General features: G+C 49.1%; 1 protein-coding gene across 1 annotated transcript in view; it reads right to left on the bottom strand.

The window, feature by feature from the left end:
- Positions 1–557: 557 nt before the first annotated feature.
- The window catches only part of LOC147890069 (Cox19 family protein (CHCH motif)), a 56,413-nt gene continuing 39,601 nt past the window's right edge, over positions 558–17,369 (bottom strand). Inside the window, exons 2-3 of the mRNA XM_087391117.1 lie at positions 953–1,029; positions 558–751 (exon numbers count right to left, since the gene is read on the bottom strand). Of these exons, the coding sequence (XP_087247243.1) occupies positions 674–751; positions 953–1,029 (155 nt within the window). The 3' untranslated portion in view covers positions 558–673. The remainder of the gene's footprint in view (positions 752–952; positions 1,030–17,369) is intronic.

Genomic DNA, 17,369 nt, shown 5'->3' on the forward strand with positions numbered 1-17,369 from the left:
GTTGCCTTTTTTATGGCTTTCACGTATAGACTCGTTTTAAATGGAAACACTGAACTTTACATTGGGAACATGATTATTTAGAACTTGCTGTTGGATGAAAAATTCACACCATTGATATTGCCTAGCCTACCATAGGAGTCTGGTGAAGACCTCTGTTTTCACAAAACTTCCTAACTGCTGCCAAATGGTCAAATGCTTGTCCAATTGAGTTTCAGAAATGTCTCAATATTATGAAGAGTCAAGCTGAACTTCCGGAATATAAAGCAAGTACTAATGGAAAAGGTTCAAGCCAGGAAACCTGCTTTGTCCAAGCTCTGAGAAAAAGAAAAATCCCCGCTTCCATCAAGAGCACTAGATATTGCCAACTTGAAAATTATCAAGATGAATTACAAGAGCAAGATGTTGAGGCTGGTATTCCAATCCAAAGCATATCCATACTGGGTATAGCACATAGACCACAAAAGCGGGGGCTTGCTTAGTTCAGGAAAATCGAACAACAGTGGAAACCAGAGCCTACTAAATTTTGTGATAGAAAGTGATATGACAAATAAGCCAGAAGCAGGCCCAAAGCAGTGTTCTTTTATTTTCACAAAGGTCACATAGAAATCTGTTCTCTTTTATAAAAAGGTACAATGATTTGCAGAACTTCAAGTTTTCACAAAAGAAGCACAACCTAAAATCTGAATTTGTCTAGTAGCTTCAGCTGCCTCTGAGCTGATAAAGCACGATTTCTTTCCAAACGTTCAGCATGCTACATCCCACGATCATCCAAATCATTACAGAAAATGTCTAACAAAAAGAGAGTTCATTTATATCTTCACTTAATGTTTAATACCTTCAATTAACAATACGGCAAGAATACTGTAACATGCTCAAATATGGCAGACCCCAAAGAGGAGACAAAGACAGCTCCTGTTATAAATAATGGCAGCACAAAGTACAATAAATTTACCTCACGCTTTTTGCACTCCTTGTAAGCATCAAATTGAGCTTGGCACATACTTTTGTCATACTTAGCATCATCCAAGCCTGCTTGAAACTCAAACATGAAACCATTTACTTCATAAATAAGTAACCCAGAAACTGGACATTACTGAACAGTTGCCCCTTGTATCCAAATAAATATCAACCTGCTATGTAAAAGTTAAAGCAAAAATTGCAATTTTTGGAGAGCACTATTCTGACTGCATTGCTTGTATAAACAGTCTCATGAACAGCAAACCAAGGGGTGGCTCAAGCTCTTGGACCTCTTCAAGGCCTTTTCTTACTTGAACAGTGTTCGACTTGAGCAAGGTTTTTTAAAGACCTCTTTACTCCCAAGTCCCTATTCAAAGGCTGTAACATGTGGAGACTTGCTGTGCGGAAAATAGATGAATATAAAAGGCTAACTCAAACATGAGAGACACATGAGATTTACCTAACTATAGTACACTTCTTTATTTATACATGGTTGCCAAATCGGCATACACAACTGTGCTGATACCACTCCCTTAACTATGACATGCAGGAGATGGAACTAGACTGCAGAAATAGGACACCCAAACTCTGAGAAGTGCAGTGGAAATGAATGGAAGAGAGAGAGAGAGAGATAGCACGCCTCACACACACACACTAAGAAGGAGAGAGAGGAGAGAGAGGCACAAGAGAACTGCAAGTGATCTCTGGAGAAAACCCCGCTACAACTGGGGGAAAACCATGGAAACAACGGGCTGCTCCAGAGCTCGGAACACACAGCTCAACAACCAAGTGAACTGGGAGCACGAGGGAGTGGATGAACTGCTCTACTACCCTGCTCCTCAAGTGATACTGTGAGCTGGCTCTGCAGCTCTGCCAGGCTCCACAAGATACTATGCTGGAAGAACTGCTCAAGCTCCAGAAGATGCTCAACAATGAGAATGGGGGCCTGTATATTGGCAGCCCGCCCTGCCTCATCAGTTGGTCTACAGGGTGGCCGACCCCCTGCTGTAGGGCCGACCTGCATGTGTGGGCCGACCCACTCCTAGGGCTGCTCGTTGCCCTACAAGAAGGGAACACCCCCCCCAAAAATAGGGGCTTTACCCAGCCAAGGTGGCCGACCTACAGGTCGGCCCACCCTCTGCTCTCCATCCCCCACCTAGGGTCCCTATAAGGTGCCTATAAGGGCACATCCATGGCAGCCCCTTAGGGCAGATCTGGCCACACTCCTCCACACCCCTCTCGGGAACCTCCATGGCCACCGCAAGGGCCTGCAAGAGGCATTGGAAAGCAACACAAACCTACACTCACGGGGTCGGGCATACCCACAAACACAGCCCCTCTCTCTCTATGCTACCCTCACTCACGGGGGCGGGCATACCCACAAACACAGCCCCTCTCTCTCTACGCTACCCTCACTCATGAGGCGGGCACACCCACAAGAAAGGCCCTCTCTCTCTAAGTGACATCAGGAGATGTTGACCTCCAACACCCCCTCTCAGCTCGTGGATGGAACAGAGACGCCAGCGAGCTGGGTGTGCCGCTGGAACAACTGGAGGAATCCGTCATGTGATGCTCCACCGTTGAAGACTGCCACAGGTACTATCCAAGAAGCCCCTCATGGCACGAATCGCCTCAGCACGATCACTAGAAACCTAGAACTGTTGCTCCCAGGCCACTGGTGCTAGGTGCATTCCTCTGGTCTGATAATGGTACACTGGGTCATCTAGTACAACAATCCAACTGCTCGTATTGGTACATGACACAAACAAAGGATCCTGGAACAATAATCCAACTGATACTGCCTCCGATGCAAGGTCTGCTTCCCTGCATGGGCATTGTATCACAGAGCTAGATAGCCCTGGCCCCCTTCTCAAATCCAAACTGGTACACTGTCGCCAAATCGATGAGCTCCAGTGCTCCAATGACAACGGGCATATAACAGCTCACAAGGATCAATCAACTGTGCTTGGGTTCCCGCACTGGTGTGGCAATCTACTGACCCATTCGGATCTCCAGTAGCATCAGACAATAGCTACAACAAAACACTAGGAGACCCCTCTGGATCTGCCAGGTCATAACATCCAAACAGAAATACAAACTGGTAACATATTGCCACCTGAGTCAACGGGGACAACTCCTTGTGGCTCGAGGTCTTGCCTAAAAGCCTGCCTCATAAATGACTCCCTACTCGGTGCACCTCATCGACACGTCTAGCTGCCACAGACAAGCAAGCAATCCTCCATCTGGATCTGAAAATCTTGCTGACAGCGCCTGCCTCCTGCTACTAGAAGGTTGGAGTATATGTGGTCTTAGCAGTCACACTATTGGCCACTTGGTTACTGGACCCCCCTGCATTCCTTTGGGGACACTAACGCCAATAATGACCTTTCTAGCCACATCGGTTACACGTACGGGATGCCTTGAGTGCTTCTTGTTCCTCAGCCATCAACTGCTTTCTTCCTTTTTGATCAGCTGTCAAAGCCTCAGGCTGACTGTCGTAGGTAAGATCAACGAAGCACTCCTCCTGGTCAAGCACCATGGGGACCAATTCCTCCCAGGTCAACTCATTCACCCTACCACTAGTGATCAGGGATGAATAGAAGGCCCCGTACTCAGAGGATAACTGGGATAGAAGAGTAATGGTCATGTCCTCTGATGAAATCTGCTTCCCCGCCTGGAGAATCTCTTGCTGAAGGTCCTGCAACTTATTGATGTGGTCCCGCATCAATGAAGAATTCTTAGGATCCAACAACCTGATCTGGACCTCTAGTGAGACCGTCTTCATGGGAGAGGTTCGGTTATACATGGACGCCAAATGCTCCCATATACTTTTGGCCACTGTCATGTGCTTCACGTGATTAATCACTTGAGGAGTACAGTAACGAAATATAAATGATCTTACCTCGGCATTAACACGGTCCCACAACTGGGACAGAGTCTCAGCCTCCTTCTGAGCCAAGAGGCCAAGGTCCTCTACCAGGGGATCTGGTCGGGCAACACCTATCAAGATGAAATCCGCCATGTCGTATGACTGTAACACAGATTCCATCATCACCCGCCAAACGCCGTAATTGGGCCCATCCAACTGCCGGTCAACCGGGAACATGGGCAACATAGGAATTCTAGTCTTGTTCTCTGCCATCTCAGACAAAGTCACCATGTCGGAGTGAAGAGGACGATGAACTATAAGAGAAGGTGGATGGATGGAAGGAGCTGAGGGTTGAAGAGAGGAGAAGGTTGAAGACGAGGATGAAGGGGCTGACAGCCCAATGTACCATCAAACCTCAATTTCCGTCTCTCGGGAACACTTCCTCATTTAACTTTGTAGACCCATTTGCAGCAAACTCCGTTGTTGTTTGGAGGTGGATCCACAAGTTCCCATGACTTGTCCTTCATAATGCCTTAATTTCTCCCTTCATGGCTTGCATCCAATGTTTTGATGGAATGTCACATGCACCCCTACACTAGGGAGCATGGTGACACAGTCTGACCCATTTGTCATACGCCGTGACCCTGTTGTGAGCCCTAGTCCAGGGACGAGTCAAGCACGAGCTACAAGGGTCCATTCCTAGTTCCCAGAGTCACAAGCCACGGTGGAGTAGTTTGGGTCGCCAGGGCAAAGTGCTGCAAGGTATCCCCCTAGCAACAAGTTCAGAAGAGGGGAATGTCACATGCCCCAAGGTCAAGCCCAGGTGGCAGTGACAACTGGCTGTCTAGCTTGCCTGAAATGGCCCAGAAGGGCCTGGTCTTATACGCAATGGACAGCAGCCTGGTCAGCCAAAACCGACCAGCCAGTCGGTTGTGCTGGCCCAAGGTTGGCTGGTTGCCAGCCCTATATAAAGGGCCTTCAGCCCCCCTTTTCACTCACTCAGCCATCCTCAATTCAAGACTTAGCTCCCGGCCTCCAGCCAGCATATGTGCGGGTGTTGGAGGTCAACATCTCCTGATGTCACTTAGAGAGGGCCTTGCGTGTGGGTGTGCCTGCCCCATGAGTGAGGGTAGCATAGAGAGAGGGCCTGTGTTTGTGGGTATGCCCGCCCCCGTGAGTGTAGGTTTGTGTTGCTTTCCAATGCCTCTTGTGGGCCCATGCAATGCCATGGAGGTTCCTAGGAGGCGTGTGGAGGAGTGTGGCCAGATCTGCCCTGAGGGGCTGCCATGGATGTGCCCTTATAGGCACCGCTGGTGGGGGCTGGAGAGTAGAAAGAAAGAAAGAAAGAAAGAGAGAAAATTTATTAGAGTCTTCGGAAGACCGATGGGTCTATGAGACTGAAAGAAAACCTGATTTAAATCACAGTAAGGGTGGAGCTACTAAACGAGCATCATCACCCGTGCTGAGTCCTAAGTCTGATCATACATAATCAAATACATCTGGGTGTGACAATGAACTACGAGCACGAGGGTGGGCTGACCTGCAGGTCGGCCACCTTGGCTGGGTACAGTCCCTATTTTTGGGGGGTGTGTGCCCTTTTTATAGGGCCATGAGCAGCCCTAGGAGTGGGTTGGCCAACACATGCAGGTTGGCCCTACAGCAGGGGGTCGTCCACCCTCAAGACCAACCGACCAGGCAAGGGGGGCTGCCTATATATAGGCCCCCCATTCTCATTGTTTAGCATCTTCTGGAGCTGGAGCAGTTCTTCCAGCATAGCATCTTGTGGAGCCTGGCAGAGGTGCAGAGCCAGCTCATAGTATCACTTGAGGAGCATGGTAGTGGAGCAGCTCATCGACTCCCTCGTGCTCATAGTTCACTTGGTTGTTGAACTGTGTGTTCTGAGCTCTCGAGCAGCCCGTTGTTTCCGTGGTTTTCCCCCAATTGTAGCGAGGTTTTCTCCAAAGATCACTTGCAATTTTCTTATGCCTCTCTCTCCTTCTCAGTGTGTGTGTGTGTGTGTGTGTGAGGCAAACAGCAGAAAACAAAGATAAATTTGAGTACTATCGCACATATATCAACCCCGAATATTGGTCAATTTATACAGGAAGGGAGACAACAACGCAGAAGTACATATGTACACCTATAGCAGTGCATAAACGGAGGGCTTTAGCCTCACTTCGCACCCGATCACACCAGCTGCAAATAGAAACAGGGGGATGGAAAAAGATGCCAAGGGAGAGTAGAATATGCCAACTATGTGATCAAGGTATGGTTGAAACAGAAGAACACATGGTAATGATATGCCCTCACTATGCACACATTAGGGAAGAGTTCAATCACCTCCTTGAGGGACATAACAAACTGGCTGATTTGCTGCATAAAGGTTCACCTTCAGCTTTAGGAACATTTGTGTATAAGCTCTTCAAGCATAGGAATCCACCTGAATCCTAGAAGGTGGTTTCTCTTTCCACCCTCCCATCTTCGGGAGGAGCTTTCATGTACTTGTGATATTGTATTGCCCAGGTCCCATAGGCCGGTTTTGGTCTTCAGAGGACAATAATATATTCTTCTTCTTCTTCTTCTTCTCTCTTCCGCTCATTCCGCTGCACTTCTCACATAGTATCAGAGCCACAGTTGGCTTGAGACCCAAGGGGCGGAGGGAGTGTTGAGCCAACACACAGAGAGGAGGACTAGGGTGCTGTTCGGAGGTGTCTTTGAGGAGAAGCGGGTGCGAGGAGTGGACTGGATGACTTTGAAGGGTGTTTTCAGAATGTAGATAGCATAGTAGAAGGAAGCCTGGCCAGACCAGTTGCAACAAGTTACTCTCATCAAGGAGTAGGAAACTTTTGCAAAATTTATTAGAGTGAAGGCAATCAAATTGCTTACTGTCACTTACATGCACTTTCGACTTGTATGTTCATCAAATGGACATCAAGTCAGCTTTTCTTCGATGGAGATTCACACAAAGAAGTATACATGGAACAACCACAGGGTTCTGAGGTAGAAGGAAAAGAACATATGGCATGCAAACTGAAGAAAGCACTTAATGGTTTTAAACAAGCTCCAAGAACTTGGTACAACAAAATTGATGCATACCTCAAGAAATTTTTCAAGCCAAAAGCGATCGTGAGTTATCCACCCTGAATCACAAAGATCATGATGTTCTTGAGAGTAAAATTGAGGATGCCATGCCTTCAAATCCAAGACATCCCAGTAGCATGAATCCTATAGGAAACTAATGGACAGAGATATTTGGGACTAGAGTTTAGCGACAACTATAGGTGGAATGAGTTATAGTTGGAATGAGTGCGTGGAAAGAAGAGTCATGGGAGGGTTGAAGGCATTATACAGCATTCAAAACAAATGCAAGAATGCACATCTATGGGCCTGGGAAATGCAAAAGCTTTTGTACACCATGCTCATACAAACGGTACTGCTCGACGGTTGCCCAGCCTAGGCACCCGGACTATCCAGAGAATATTGGAAAAGGATAGAGACCATCCACAAACTTTTTCTCATGTGAGTTGGGGGTTAAAGCGCAAAATCCATACCCCATCTTGCTTGCAGAGATAGGGATGTTACCTCTTGAGGTGGAGGCATTATGCCTGGAAATGGCCTACCTCAACTATTGGAAATCAGGGTCCATTGTCCCACCTGTAAGCCCCCACACGAGGAGAGTACACGGACAAGGAATGGGGGATTTAAGAGTCTGCTGTGTGAGCATCAAGTTTGGATGCCACATGGGCATCTAGGGAGAAGGAAACATCCATTGGGCTGCCACATGGTCCACTGTTAGAGGTGGGCAGCAAGAAAGAAACAAAGTTTATTAAAGTCTTCAGAAGACCGATGGGTCTATGAGACTGTGAAAATCCTGATACAACAAGCTGTTGTAGTGGAGCTACTAAACGAGCATCCATAACAATGCCAAATGCAAAGATGCAGAATGGCAGTACTAAGTCCTAAGTACAACATAGTAATGTCGATGGTCGACTATATATCAATCTTAGCATCGTCATCAATATCATCATCATCATCGGCGGCAGCATCAAGATATCAGGATGGATGAGGCAGTGGAGGCATGAAGTCGGCAATAGAGTGTTGTCGGCCACTCAGAGATGCGGTCCTAGCACGTCTCCTAGTCGTAGCTCTGCGTCTGACCAGGGCTACTGTGACCACCCGTCGGTTGGGCTCCGACTCTAAACAAGGAGGGGATGTCCCCAAGTGTGATCTGTGTGTTGACCCTCTATCTGAGCTATCGGGTCACAGGCTCTAGGTCACGGTCATGTCGAGGCCTCATCTCGTGGGGGTCCATGTGATCTAGCTGAAAGAACTCCGTGATAGAGCTCTGAGAGGGATCAGCCAAGGAAGAAGTCTGCTCATGTCTCCGTGCTCGGAGTATCCTCTCGCGGTGTCTAAGTGCCTCATGAATGAAACCTGCATATCTGGATCAGCGTGCCCGCAAGAGAGCAACCTACACCCCCTTGTGTCTGCATCACTGTCTCAAGCTCGTCAATGTGGAGGCCAAACAAGGACAGCAGGGAAAGCTGTCGGATAACTGCGAGTGGAGCAGAAGAAACACTGCATGGATGGGTAGGCGGGACTGCCAGGGTCAAGTTAGAATGCTGTAGACCTGTGCAGCAAACAGGGGCTTTCTGCAGCTGTTTGACAGGTCGGGGCACAGCAGGAAACTCAACAGACAGATGCCTCGAGCAGGGCTGCCACGTGGCACATGTGGCATCTAGGGGGAAGGAAACATCCACTGGGCTGCCACATGGTCCACTGTTAGAGGTGGGCAGCAAGGACAGCAGGGAAAGCTGTCGGATAACTGCGAGTGGAGCAACACAGGCCTGCAGCAGAAGAAACACTGCATGGACAGGTAGGCGGGACTGGGACTGCCAAGGTCAAGTTAGAACACGGTAAACCTGTGCAGCAAACAGGAGCTTTCTGCAGCTGTTTGACAGGTCGGGGCACAGCAGGAAACTCAGCAGACAGATGCCTCGAGCAGGGCTGCCACATGGCAGCGGTCAGCCAGTCTACAGACTAGGTAGGGAGCAGCAAGTAGGTCAAAATCCATTGTTGGTGGGCCAAAGAATGCGCAGCAGTCTGGAGCAGCAAGGAAGATCAAGCAACATGCAGTCCAGCCTGCAGATCATCTGAAGGGTGAAGAGCAGTACACTGCAGGATCACAAGTTCAGACTGGAAGCAGCCCTTACCTCTTGAAGCAGATCTTGGTGCATACCTACAGCCAGTAGGAGAGCACACGTCTGCGGCAGGGTGCTGTCCAAGGCTACAAAAGGTCACTGAAGCTCACTGAGGAACATGCAACCAAAGGAGTGCATGGACAGAAATTCGAGTAGAGTTTGTGTTCACCATAGAGCATCCAGGGCAGCGGACTGCTCTGGGTTTTGGGATCTTTGGTGAAGCTTTCTGTAAAAGTGTTTGACTCAGATTTGTGCAATATATTCTGAGGCTGCTCTACTGTTGTCTATCTCCTGAGTTTGGTGCTTGTGAGTTCTATCTTGTGGTCATGAAGTTTTAAATAGCTCCCTTCTCCTCTCTAAGATTCTTCTGTTGCACACACTTTATCCATTCCCTATTTCTGCTGCGTGCAGAAACTAGCCATTGTGACTACGTTTTTGTAACATGGTATCCCTCTGCCTATCTGGGGAGCTATGTGACCGTGGTGTGCTTGGAAGTGAGATCTGTGAGACTAGGGTTTCATTGGAGGCAGAAATCTGAACCCAGGACATGTATGCCTTGGTGATCAAGCCATCTCCTAAGAGATCAACTTCAACAACTGAAAGAGGAAGACAAATTATGATCAGTGAGGTGCCTCTGCCAAAAAAATTTCCTGCAAGTCTGCAGAAATCTGAAAATTCTCCCAATGAGGAGCTCTGGTGGGCCTCCAACCCCTACAGCTGAGCTGGAATTTCTTGGCATTACTGACCGTGTAACAAAAGAAGGGGATGCCCTTCTCTCGGTGCCCTTCATCTATCCACTCCCATTCCCCAAGATCCCACTGCAAAAACTTAATTGGGACACCTCCATAGAGCCACAGCCTCCATGAGCCCAGGGCAATGAGTAGCGGGTCAAGATCCAAGTACCACTGTGAAAGAGAGCCGTGCTCCATGAAGCCCACTATCCTGACTGGCTGAAACGGTACCTCCAACAATATATCGTCTGTGGACTTGGACAGCAGCCTGCCCCCCCAAGAAACATCAAAGACTAGGGCATCCTCATGTGTGTTACGTAAAGCAATCACCTGGAAAAGAATGCCCAATCTGAAAAATGCCCCCATCCAGGTGGAGCAAGTAATAGGCATGTCATCTGTGTCCACCCAATCCAAGGGCAAGGCTGCATCAATCTGTTGAACTCTCCTTGCACTCCCTCTAAGATTATGAACCACCTCGGCCTGTTGGTCTGCATGAAGCCTCTTGAAGGCTTTCCATGCTCCCACAGTAGATGCAGGGCCCCTCTCCCATGTGGGCCACTGCATGTAAAGAGAAGCTCCAAGTGGTCTGCCATGCTCATCGAAAATACTATCATTCCACATGATAGGCTGCCTTTCAATCTCTTCACAGGTGGATGGGGGAATCCTGCGAAGAGTACTCCTAAAGCAACCATAAGAGGGGAAGAAGGAGATCTGAGGTGGGCTGTGGTGAAAACCCATCTGGTACTGTGTATCCAATCATCTCCTGGAGTGGGCGTGCGAGACTGTATGCATCTGATAAAAAAGTCCTTCCAAGACTCTTGCCCTGGCATGAGTCCTCTCACACTGACCTTGCACAGTAAGGCTCTGCACTGTAGATCCGGGTCGATGATATTCAAACCCCTTCTCTTGGTGGAAGAATCAAGGTCTCCCAAGCCACCCTGGCTGTAACATCAGTTGTGCCATCTAGACCACTCCATAAAAAGTTTCGTATGGGCCTCTTGAGCTGAGTGATACAATCCCTAGAGTGGCACCAACAAGAGCATATAAACCATGCTATGGCTAGAAGAACCTGGTTAACCACCACCACTCTGGATGCCAAGTCAAGTTTGGCTAAGCTCCAGAAAAGGAGCTTTCTTCTGATGCTCTCCAACACCGGAGCAAACTATTGTGAAGGAGAGATGCCCACCCCAACCTGGCAGCCCAAATATCTAACGGAGACACCCCTCTGTACCCAAGTGAAACCACTATCACTACCCCAATCCGAGGTGTCATCATCGCAAATCCAAAAACCATTGGATTTATGCCAATTAATGTGTGCACCTGCAGCCGTGCAAAATAAATCCAAGGCTGTCCGGAAGGAAGTGAGTGTCCTGGGGGAGGCATCCAAAAAAACAGCCGTGTCATCTGCTAACTCACTATCCAAGAGCTCTTCTTCCTGACGGAGAGGAAGCCTCAGCCCATAAATATCAGCTTGAGATCTAAGGTAGATACCCATAGCTTCCGCCACAAACAGAAAAAGAGAAGGGGCAAGAGGACATCCCTCGCGGACTGATCTACCGCTCTGAAATCTGTCCCCTCTTACCCCCCCAATAAGCACTTGGCTATGGGCTGATCTGTAGAGAGAGGATACTCCTCTAATCCATGCATCTGAAAAACCAAAGTGAGATAGAGTACCCTCTAAAAAATCCCAGTCTACTCTGTCATAAGCTTTCTCAAAGTCCAAGAGTAGAATGGCCAACCTCTGGCGGCTCTACATGGCCCATTCTGAGGCCTCCCAAAATGAGAAAATATTATCGAAAATACTTCTGCCATGCACAAACCCTATCTGTGTGTCATGAATCAAATCTGGAAGAAAAACTTGTAGCCGCTGACTGATGGCTTTCGCCAGAATCTTGTAAAAAGTGCCCAATAGAGTGATGGGTCTCCATTGTGACACTAGATTCCTATTACCCCCATTTGGGATGAGATGAATGAGACCATCTATAAGTGAGTCAGGCATCTCACCAGAGTCCCACACGCCCTGCAGGCCTGATGTAATGTGATCACCAATCTACTCCCAAAAAGTAATTAAAAAAGAAGGGGGGGTAAGTCCATCCGAACCTGGGCACTTGCCCTTGTGAAGGGCAAGTAATGCAGTCTTGAATTCTGCATTGGTGAAAGGTGCATCAAGAGAAATATACATCTCATCCTTCACCAATACGGGGATACACTGCCAAATAACCTCTCTAGCATCATCTATGGCCTGTGTGCCTGGATCTGCAGTAAAAAGGGATGCAAAAAAATCTGAAGCTACACGCATGATGGCATCAGGATCTGATTGTAACACCCCGTCCGAGTCAACAAGCTGCGAGACACTATCTCTACTATGTCTGGGCCCATGAGTAGAAAAAAAGTGTTTGTTGACCCTGCCACCCATCCGAATACAAAAGGATTCCCATGCATGAAAGTCATACTCTGCTCTCTGATCCAACAATATCTGTATATGAGCCCTTGCTGCAGCAAGGCGCTCCTGAATCCAAGCATTTGTGGGCCTCTTCTGCTCTTCACTCTGAAGGGACGCTAACTGCTGACGTATACCAATCTCAGGTCTGAGAATCTCACGTCTCCTGGAATCAGTGACTGTATGATAATAGTCACTAATTCCGGATAAGGCTGCAGCTACCTGAGATGGACGAACAACTCCACCCTGTATGTGAGAAACCCAAATCTGTAAAATATCATCCGTCAGGCTCTCCTCTGCATAAAAAGAATCCGGAATCCTGACACTGGCAGAGCGTCCTTTCCGATGAGGCTCAAGAATCTGCAACACCACTGGAAAATGATCTGAGGTGGTAACCCCAGTAGAAATGCATACAAATCCGCCTCTATCAAGTGCCCAATCGTCTGCATAAAATCTGTCAATACGTGCATGGATGGGCATGTGTACTCTCCTGTTCGACCAAGAGTACACGAGTGACTATGGCATAACATGAAAGGCATCATCAAACCAAGTGTCCCTGCCACTGTACTGAAAGAGAAAGGCATCCCAGGCTGCCCTCTCCAAAGAATGAATTCCACCATGTCTGCCTCCCTTTTTGTCTGATGGCAACTCAACGATGTTGAAATCGCCACCAATGATCCAAGAATCTGCAATGGGGGCCCAAGATAGTAACTCCTTCCAAAAGGAGACTCGCTCCCCTCTGTTGTGGGGGGCATACAGATTGAGAAAACCAATCTTACGCCCTCCAATCAAAATAATGATTCATTGAGCTCTAGAGGGGGAGATAATACCATGACCAGCAACCAAGGGTAGAATAGAAGGAGAGACCGAAATGCAAGTACCTCCCCTTGTGCCCATAGCAGGCGACTAGAAGGTATGTCCTGAAAGAAGTTTGCCAAACTTAGAGCAATCACTGGCATCCAACTTGTGTTCGTAGATAAAAAGGATATCAATAGCATCTCCGGTGACACCTAGATGAAGCTGATTTCGGATCAACTGCCTACGGCGACGGTGTGGAACTCCGCCTAGGCCCTGTATGTTCCAGCTGACTATCCTCATCGATGGGAGGATGTTGGATGGAAAGGCTTACCTGACCTAGTAGAGGAGACTATCTTCCCCTGAGCTGAAACACTCCTGTTGAGGGCAGGAAACTCAACAGGTGAGAGAATCCCCACACCTGCTGAAGGGGAGGCCCTATCAAAAGGGATCCCCATGACCGGGACCCCTAAGGTGGAGGGCACAAACTCCTCATCATCCATGAAAGTCGCCGAATCTGCCAGTGCCGAAAAAGAGTTCTTGAGAAGCAGCTCTGGCCGAGGAGTGCGAAGAAGACCTGCACTCGTGAAAGATGGAGGAGAAGGACCTGCCAAGCCTCTATCAACAGAACTAGAGCTGGGGACTGAGGAGGCCTGTGGCTGGGCTGAAGAGGAATCTGGAGTCCTCATCTGTGCATGCATTTCCTTGGTCATCTTGACTGTGGCAGGAACAGTCTATGGGGAAGAAGTATCAGTAGCCCCCTCATGATCAGAAACCAAAGTGACTAAGGCTGGTACTGGTGCATCTAAAGGCCCCTCCTAATGTGGAACTGTAGTGTCTAGGGCTGCAGCAACATCTACCTCTGGAGTCTGGATGGCATCTGTCTGAACTCGATCAAAGGTCTCCTCCTGAGGTAAGGGAGCCGCTCTGATCGCTCTCCATCGAGGTGCTAGGTGTGCTGCGGGCTTTGGGCGCCCTGCTATCCCTGGTGGTCCTAGGGTGCGCGAAGCAAGGCGCCCTGCTGCTCCTGGTGGTCCTGGAGTGCGTGGTATAGGGTGCTGGGGAGGTGCAGTCGGGGTAGTACGTGAAGGAGCCGCACCAGAAGACCTCTTAGGTCTTTTTCTCTTCCTTGGGCAATCTCTAGCAAAGTGCCCAAGGGTCATGCAAATCCTGCACTGGTATTGTCTACCTGCAATCTCAACTCTTTGTCGAAAGAGAGAGCCATCTGGGCGCTGAAGCATGATGTGGTCATCTGAGATGTTAGGGTCAGAGACAATGATCCTAACTCGAGGCACTCCGTCCGCTCTGACTGCCTCTGCCGAGGAAGAAGGCATGCCAGGAAGGGGGGGGATCTTAGTGACCACTCTGAATGTGGCTCCGATAGTAGCAAGAAGTTGATGGTAGACCTGAGGAAGACCAGGAAATCTAATGAACAGTGATGTGACCTGACTGTCCTCCTCAACCGGATCGAAGCCCAAGGTGTAGGGCAAAAGAAAAATCCTCCTCGAACCCAAAGCCAGAGGATTAGCTTTGAGAACAAGGGCTGTTTCGCACACATTGGCTAGTATCTGGACAGACACTGTACATACTTTGATGGCCGTATGGACGGGTATGCAGGGAGACTCCCATGCAGCCTCAGCTAGGAGGGCTTCTTTCTTCAGGGAATGGAAGGATTCTCCTTTCTTCTCTAAGACTACTACAGGGTTGAGGTGGCACTTTCAGCCTCAGCCTTGGTTGTTTTCCACCTCACTCTGAGGGGATTTTTATTTATCCTCATGATTTCATTTTCATGATGTATTCCGCTTTGAGCTTGCCTCGCAGATTTTCTCTCTTACTTAATAGAAGTCTCTTTCTTGGGAAAAAAAAAAAAAAGAACAAGGGCTGTGGATTCGTGGGAGTCAAAAACCACTTGGAAGAATCCACGTCCCAAAAGTCGAACATCTCTGAGGTGTGGGGCGAGATCTCCTGGTAACACCGCCAGCATCCAATCTCTAGTCTGTGATCTGGAAGGATGTGACCCAAAGATGCGGGCGAAAAGTGATATGGAGCCCTCTAGTTCCACATCTTTCTTGAGTTGCTGCAACTCATCTTCTCAAAAAATGACGGTTCTCACGGCTGGTGGAAGTGGACGAAGATTGGCTGAGTGGGGATCCATTCGCCAATTGATGTGAAAAGGCCGATTCAAACACTGAATCGGCCCAGGATGCCCTAGAACACGGGCCATGGAGGAAGGAGAACAGGAGAGGGTAGGAGAGAGGGGAAGAGGAGGAGAGGAGGAGAGGAGGCCGGGAGGTAGAAGCGGGAGGGGAGGAGAGGGCTGGGGGAGAGGAGGCGGGGGGAGGCGAAGGGAAGCTACGGGTTAGGAAGGGGGGGGGGGGGGGGGGGGGGAGGGGGCTGGCTGGGAGGGAGAGGGTGGGCGGGGGAGAGGAAAGGAGGGGGCGGGGTGCGGGGGAGAGGGCAGGTGGGAGAGCGGGCGAGGGGGCTGGCAAGGGGGAGAGGGTGGGCGGGGGAGAAGGAGGGAGGGGGTGGGGGTGGAGGAGGGGGGCGGGGGGCTGGCAAGTGGAGGAGAGGGAGGGCGGGGAGGAGGAACGGGAGTGGGAGGGTGAGGGAGGAGGGAGAGGGGGTTGGGGGGGAGGGAGAGGGGGCTGGCGGAGGGGGAGAGGGTGGGCGGGGGAGAAGGAGGGAGGGGGCGGGGGTGGAGGAGGGGGGCCGAGGGGCTGGCGGGTGGAGGAGAGGGAGTGCGGGGAGGAGGAAGGGGAGTGGGAAGGTGAGGGAGGGGGGAGAGGGGGTTGGCGGGGAGGGAGAGGGGGCTGGCGGAGGGGGAGGGGGTGGGCGGGGGAGAAGGAGGGAGGGGGTGGGGGTGGAGAAGGGGGGTGGGGGGGCTGGCGGGTGGAGGAGAGGGAGGGCAGGGAGGAGGAAGGGGAGTGGGAGGGTGAGGGAGGAGGGAGAGGGGGCTGGCAAGGAGAGAGGGAGAGGAGGAGAGAGGGAGAGAGGGAGAGGGGGGGCAGCGAGGGTGAGGGAGAGGGAGACGGGGCTGGCTGAGAGAGGAGAGAGCTGGGGGGGGGGGGGGTAGAAGAGCACACGGGGAGAGGAGCAGCTCCATGAAGGAACTATATGCTACAGTCCCAGTCACTTTGGTGGAATATGAGAAGAAACTATATGCTATAGTCTATGCTTAAAAAAAGTGGAGGCACTACTTATATGGTGCAAAATTTGAGATCATCTTTGATCAGGAGAGCATTAAATGGATTTGTAATTAGCCAGAGAGGCAAAAAAGCTAGATGGGGTGAATTAATGCAAGAGTTTGATATATAATTGACATATCGGAAAGGGAAGTTAAATGTGGTGGCAGACTCTCTTATCTGAATGCCAATTATTAATGAATTGAGTTTTACTCAATTTCAGAATGATTTCCTAGAGTCCTTAAAGGGGAAATGTGAGTTTGATCCTCACTTCTTTGAAATATGGAAAGCAATTAGAAATAGGGATCCAACTAATCGAGAGGCTTTCACTGAGGAGTCGCATGGAAATGGCGACACACCACAGATTGGTGATAAAGGACTCAAGTGGAAAAAATATAGTATTGAAGATGGCTACCTGCTCTACAAGGGTAGAGTATGTGTCCCAGATAATAATGACATTAGGCGCCAAATTCTTTTTGAATGTCATGATAGTCCGAGTGCTGGACACCCGGGAATTCAAAAGACATATGTGCTTCTGAAAAGACAATTCTTTTGGCCTGGAATAGGTAAGGACATCCAAGATTATGTATTGAAGTGCCAAAAATGCCAGGTTAATAAGGCTGAACGCCTTAAGGTAGGAGGTCTCCTACACCCATTGGAGATTCCATTTGGCAAATGGGAAAGCATCTCCATGGATTTCATTATGGGATTACCTAGGACACAGAGGGGGCACAACTCAATGTGGATAATTGTGGATCGGTTGATCAAGATGGCTCATTTTATTCATGTCAATGAAGATGTTAAAACTACAGCATTAGCTAGGCTATTTGTGGAGCATATCTTTAGATTATATGGGCTACCAGCCGGTATTGTTAGTGACCGAGATAGCAAATTTAACAACCATTTTTAAAGGGATGTGTTTAAGAGGTTAGAAACTTCATTGAATATGAGCACCGCAAATCGTCCACAGAGTGATGGTCAAACTGAAAGAGTCAATCAAATCATTGAGGATATGCTTCGAGCATACGTAAGTAAACGACAAACTAATTGGGAACAGTATTTGCCCATATTAGAATTTGCATATAACAGTGCCACACATTCAACTACAGTGATGTATGGATTTCAACCAAGAGCCCCAATGAGAGTGCGGCATGAAAAAGAGAAGGTTCAAGCGGCCAAAGACTTTCTTGAAGA

The sequence above is a fragment of the Dipteris shenzhenensis genome, chromosome 19 (genome assembly GCF_047967505.1).
Source record: "Dipteris shenzhenensis isolate YYH24624 ecotype China chromosome 19, Dip_SZ_1.0, whole genome shotgun sequence".
NCBI lineage: Eukaryota > Viridiplantae > Streptophyta > Polypodiopsida > Gleicheniales > Dipteridaceae > Dipteris > Dipteris shenzhenensis.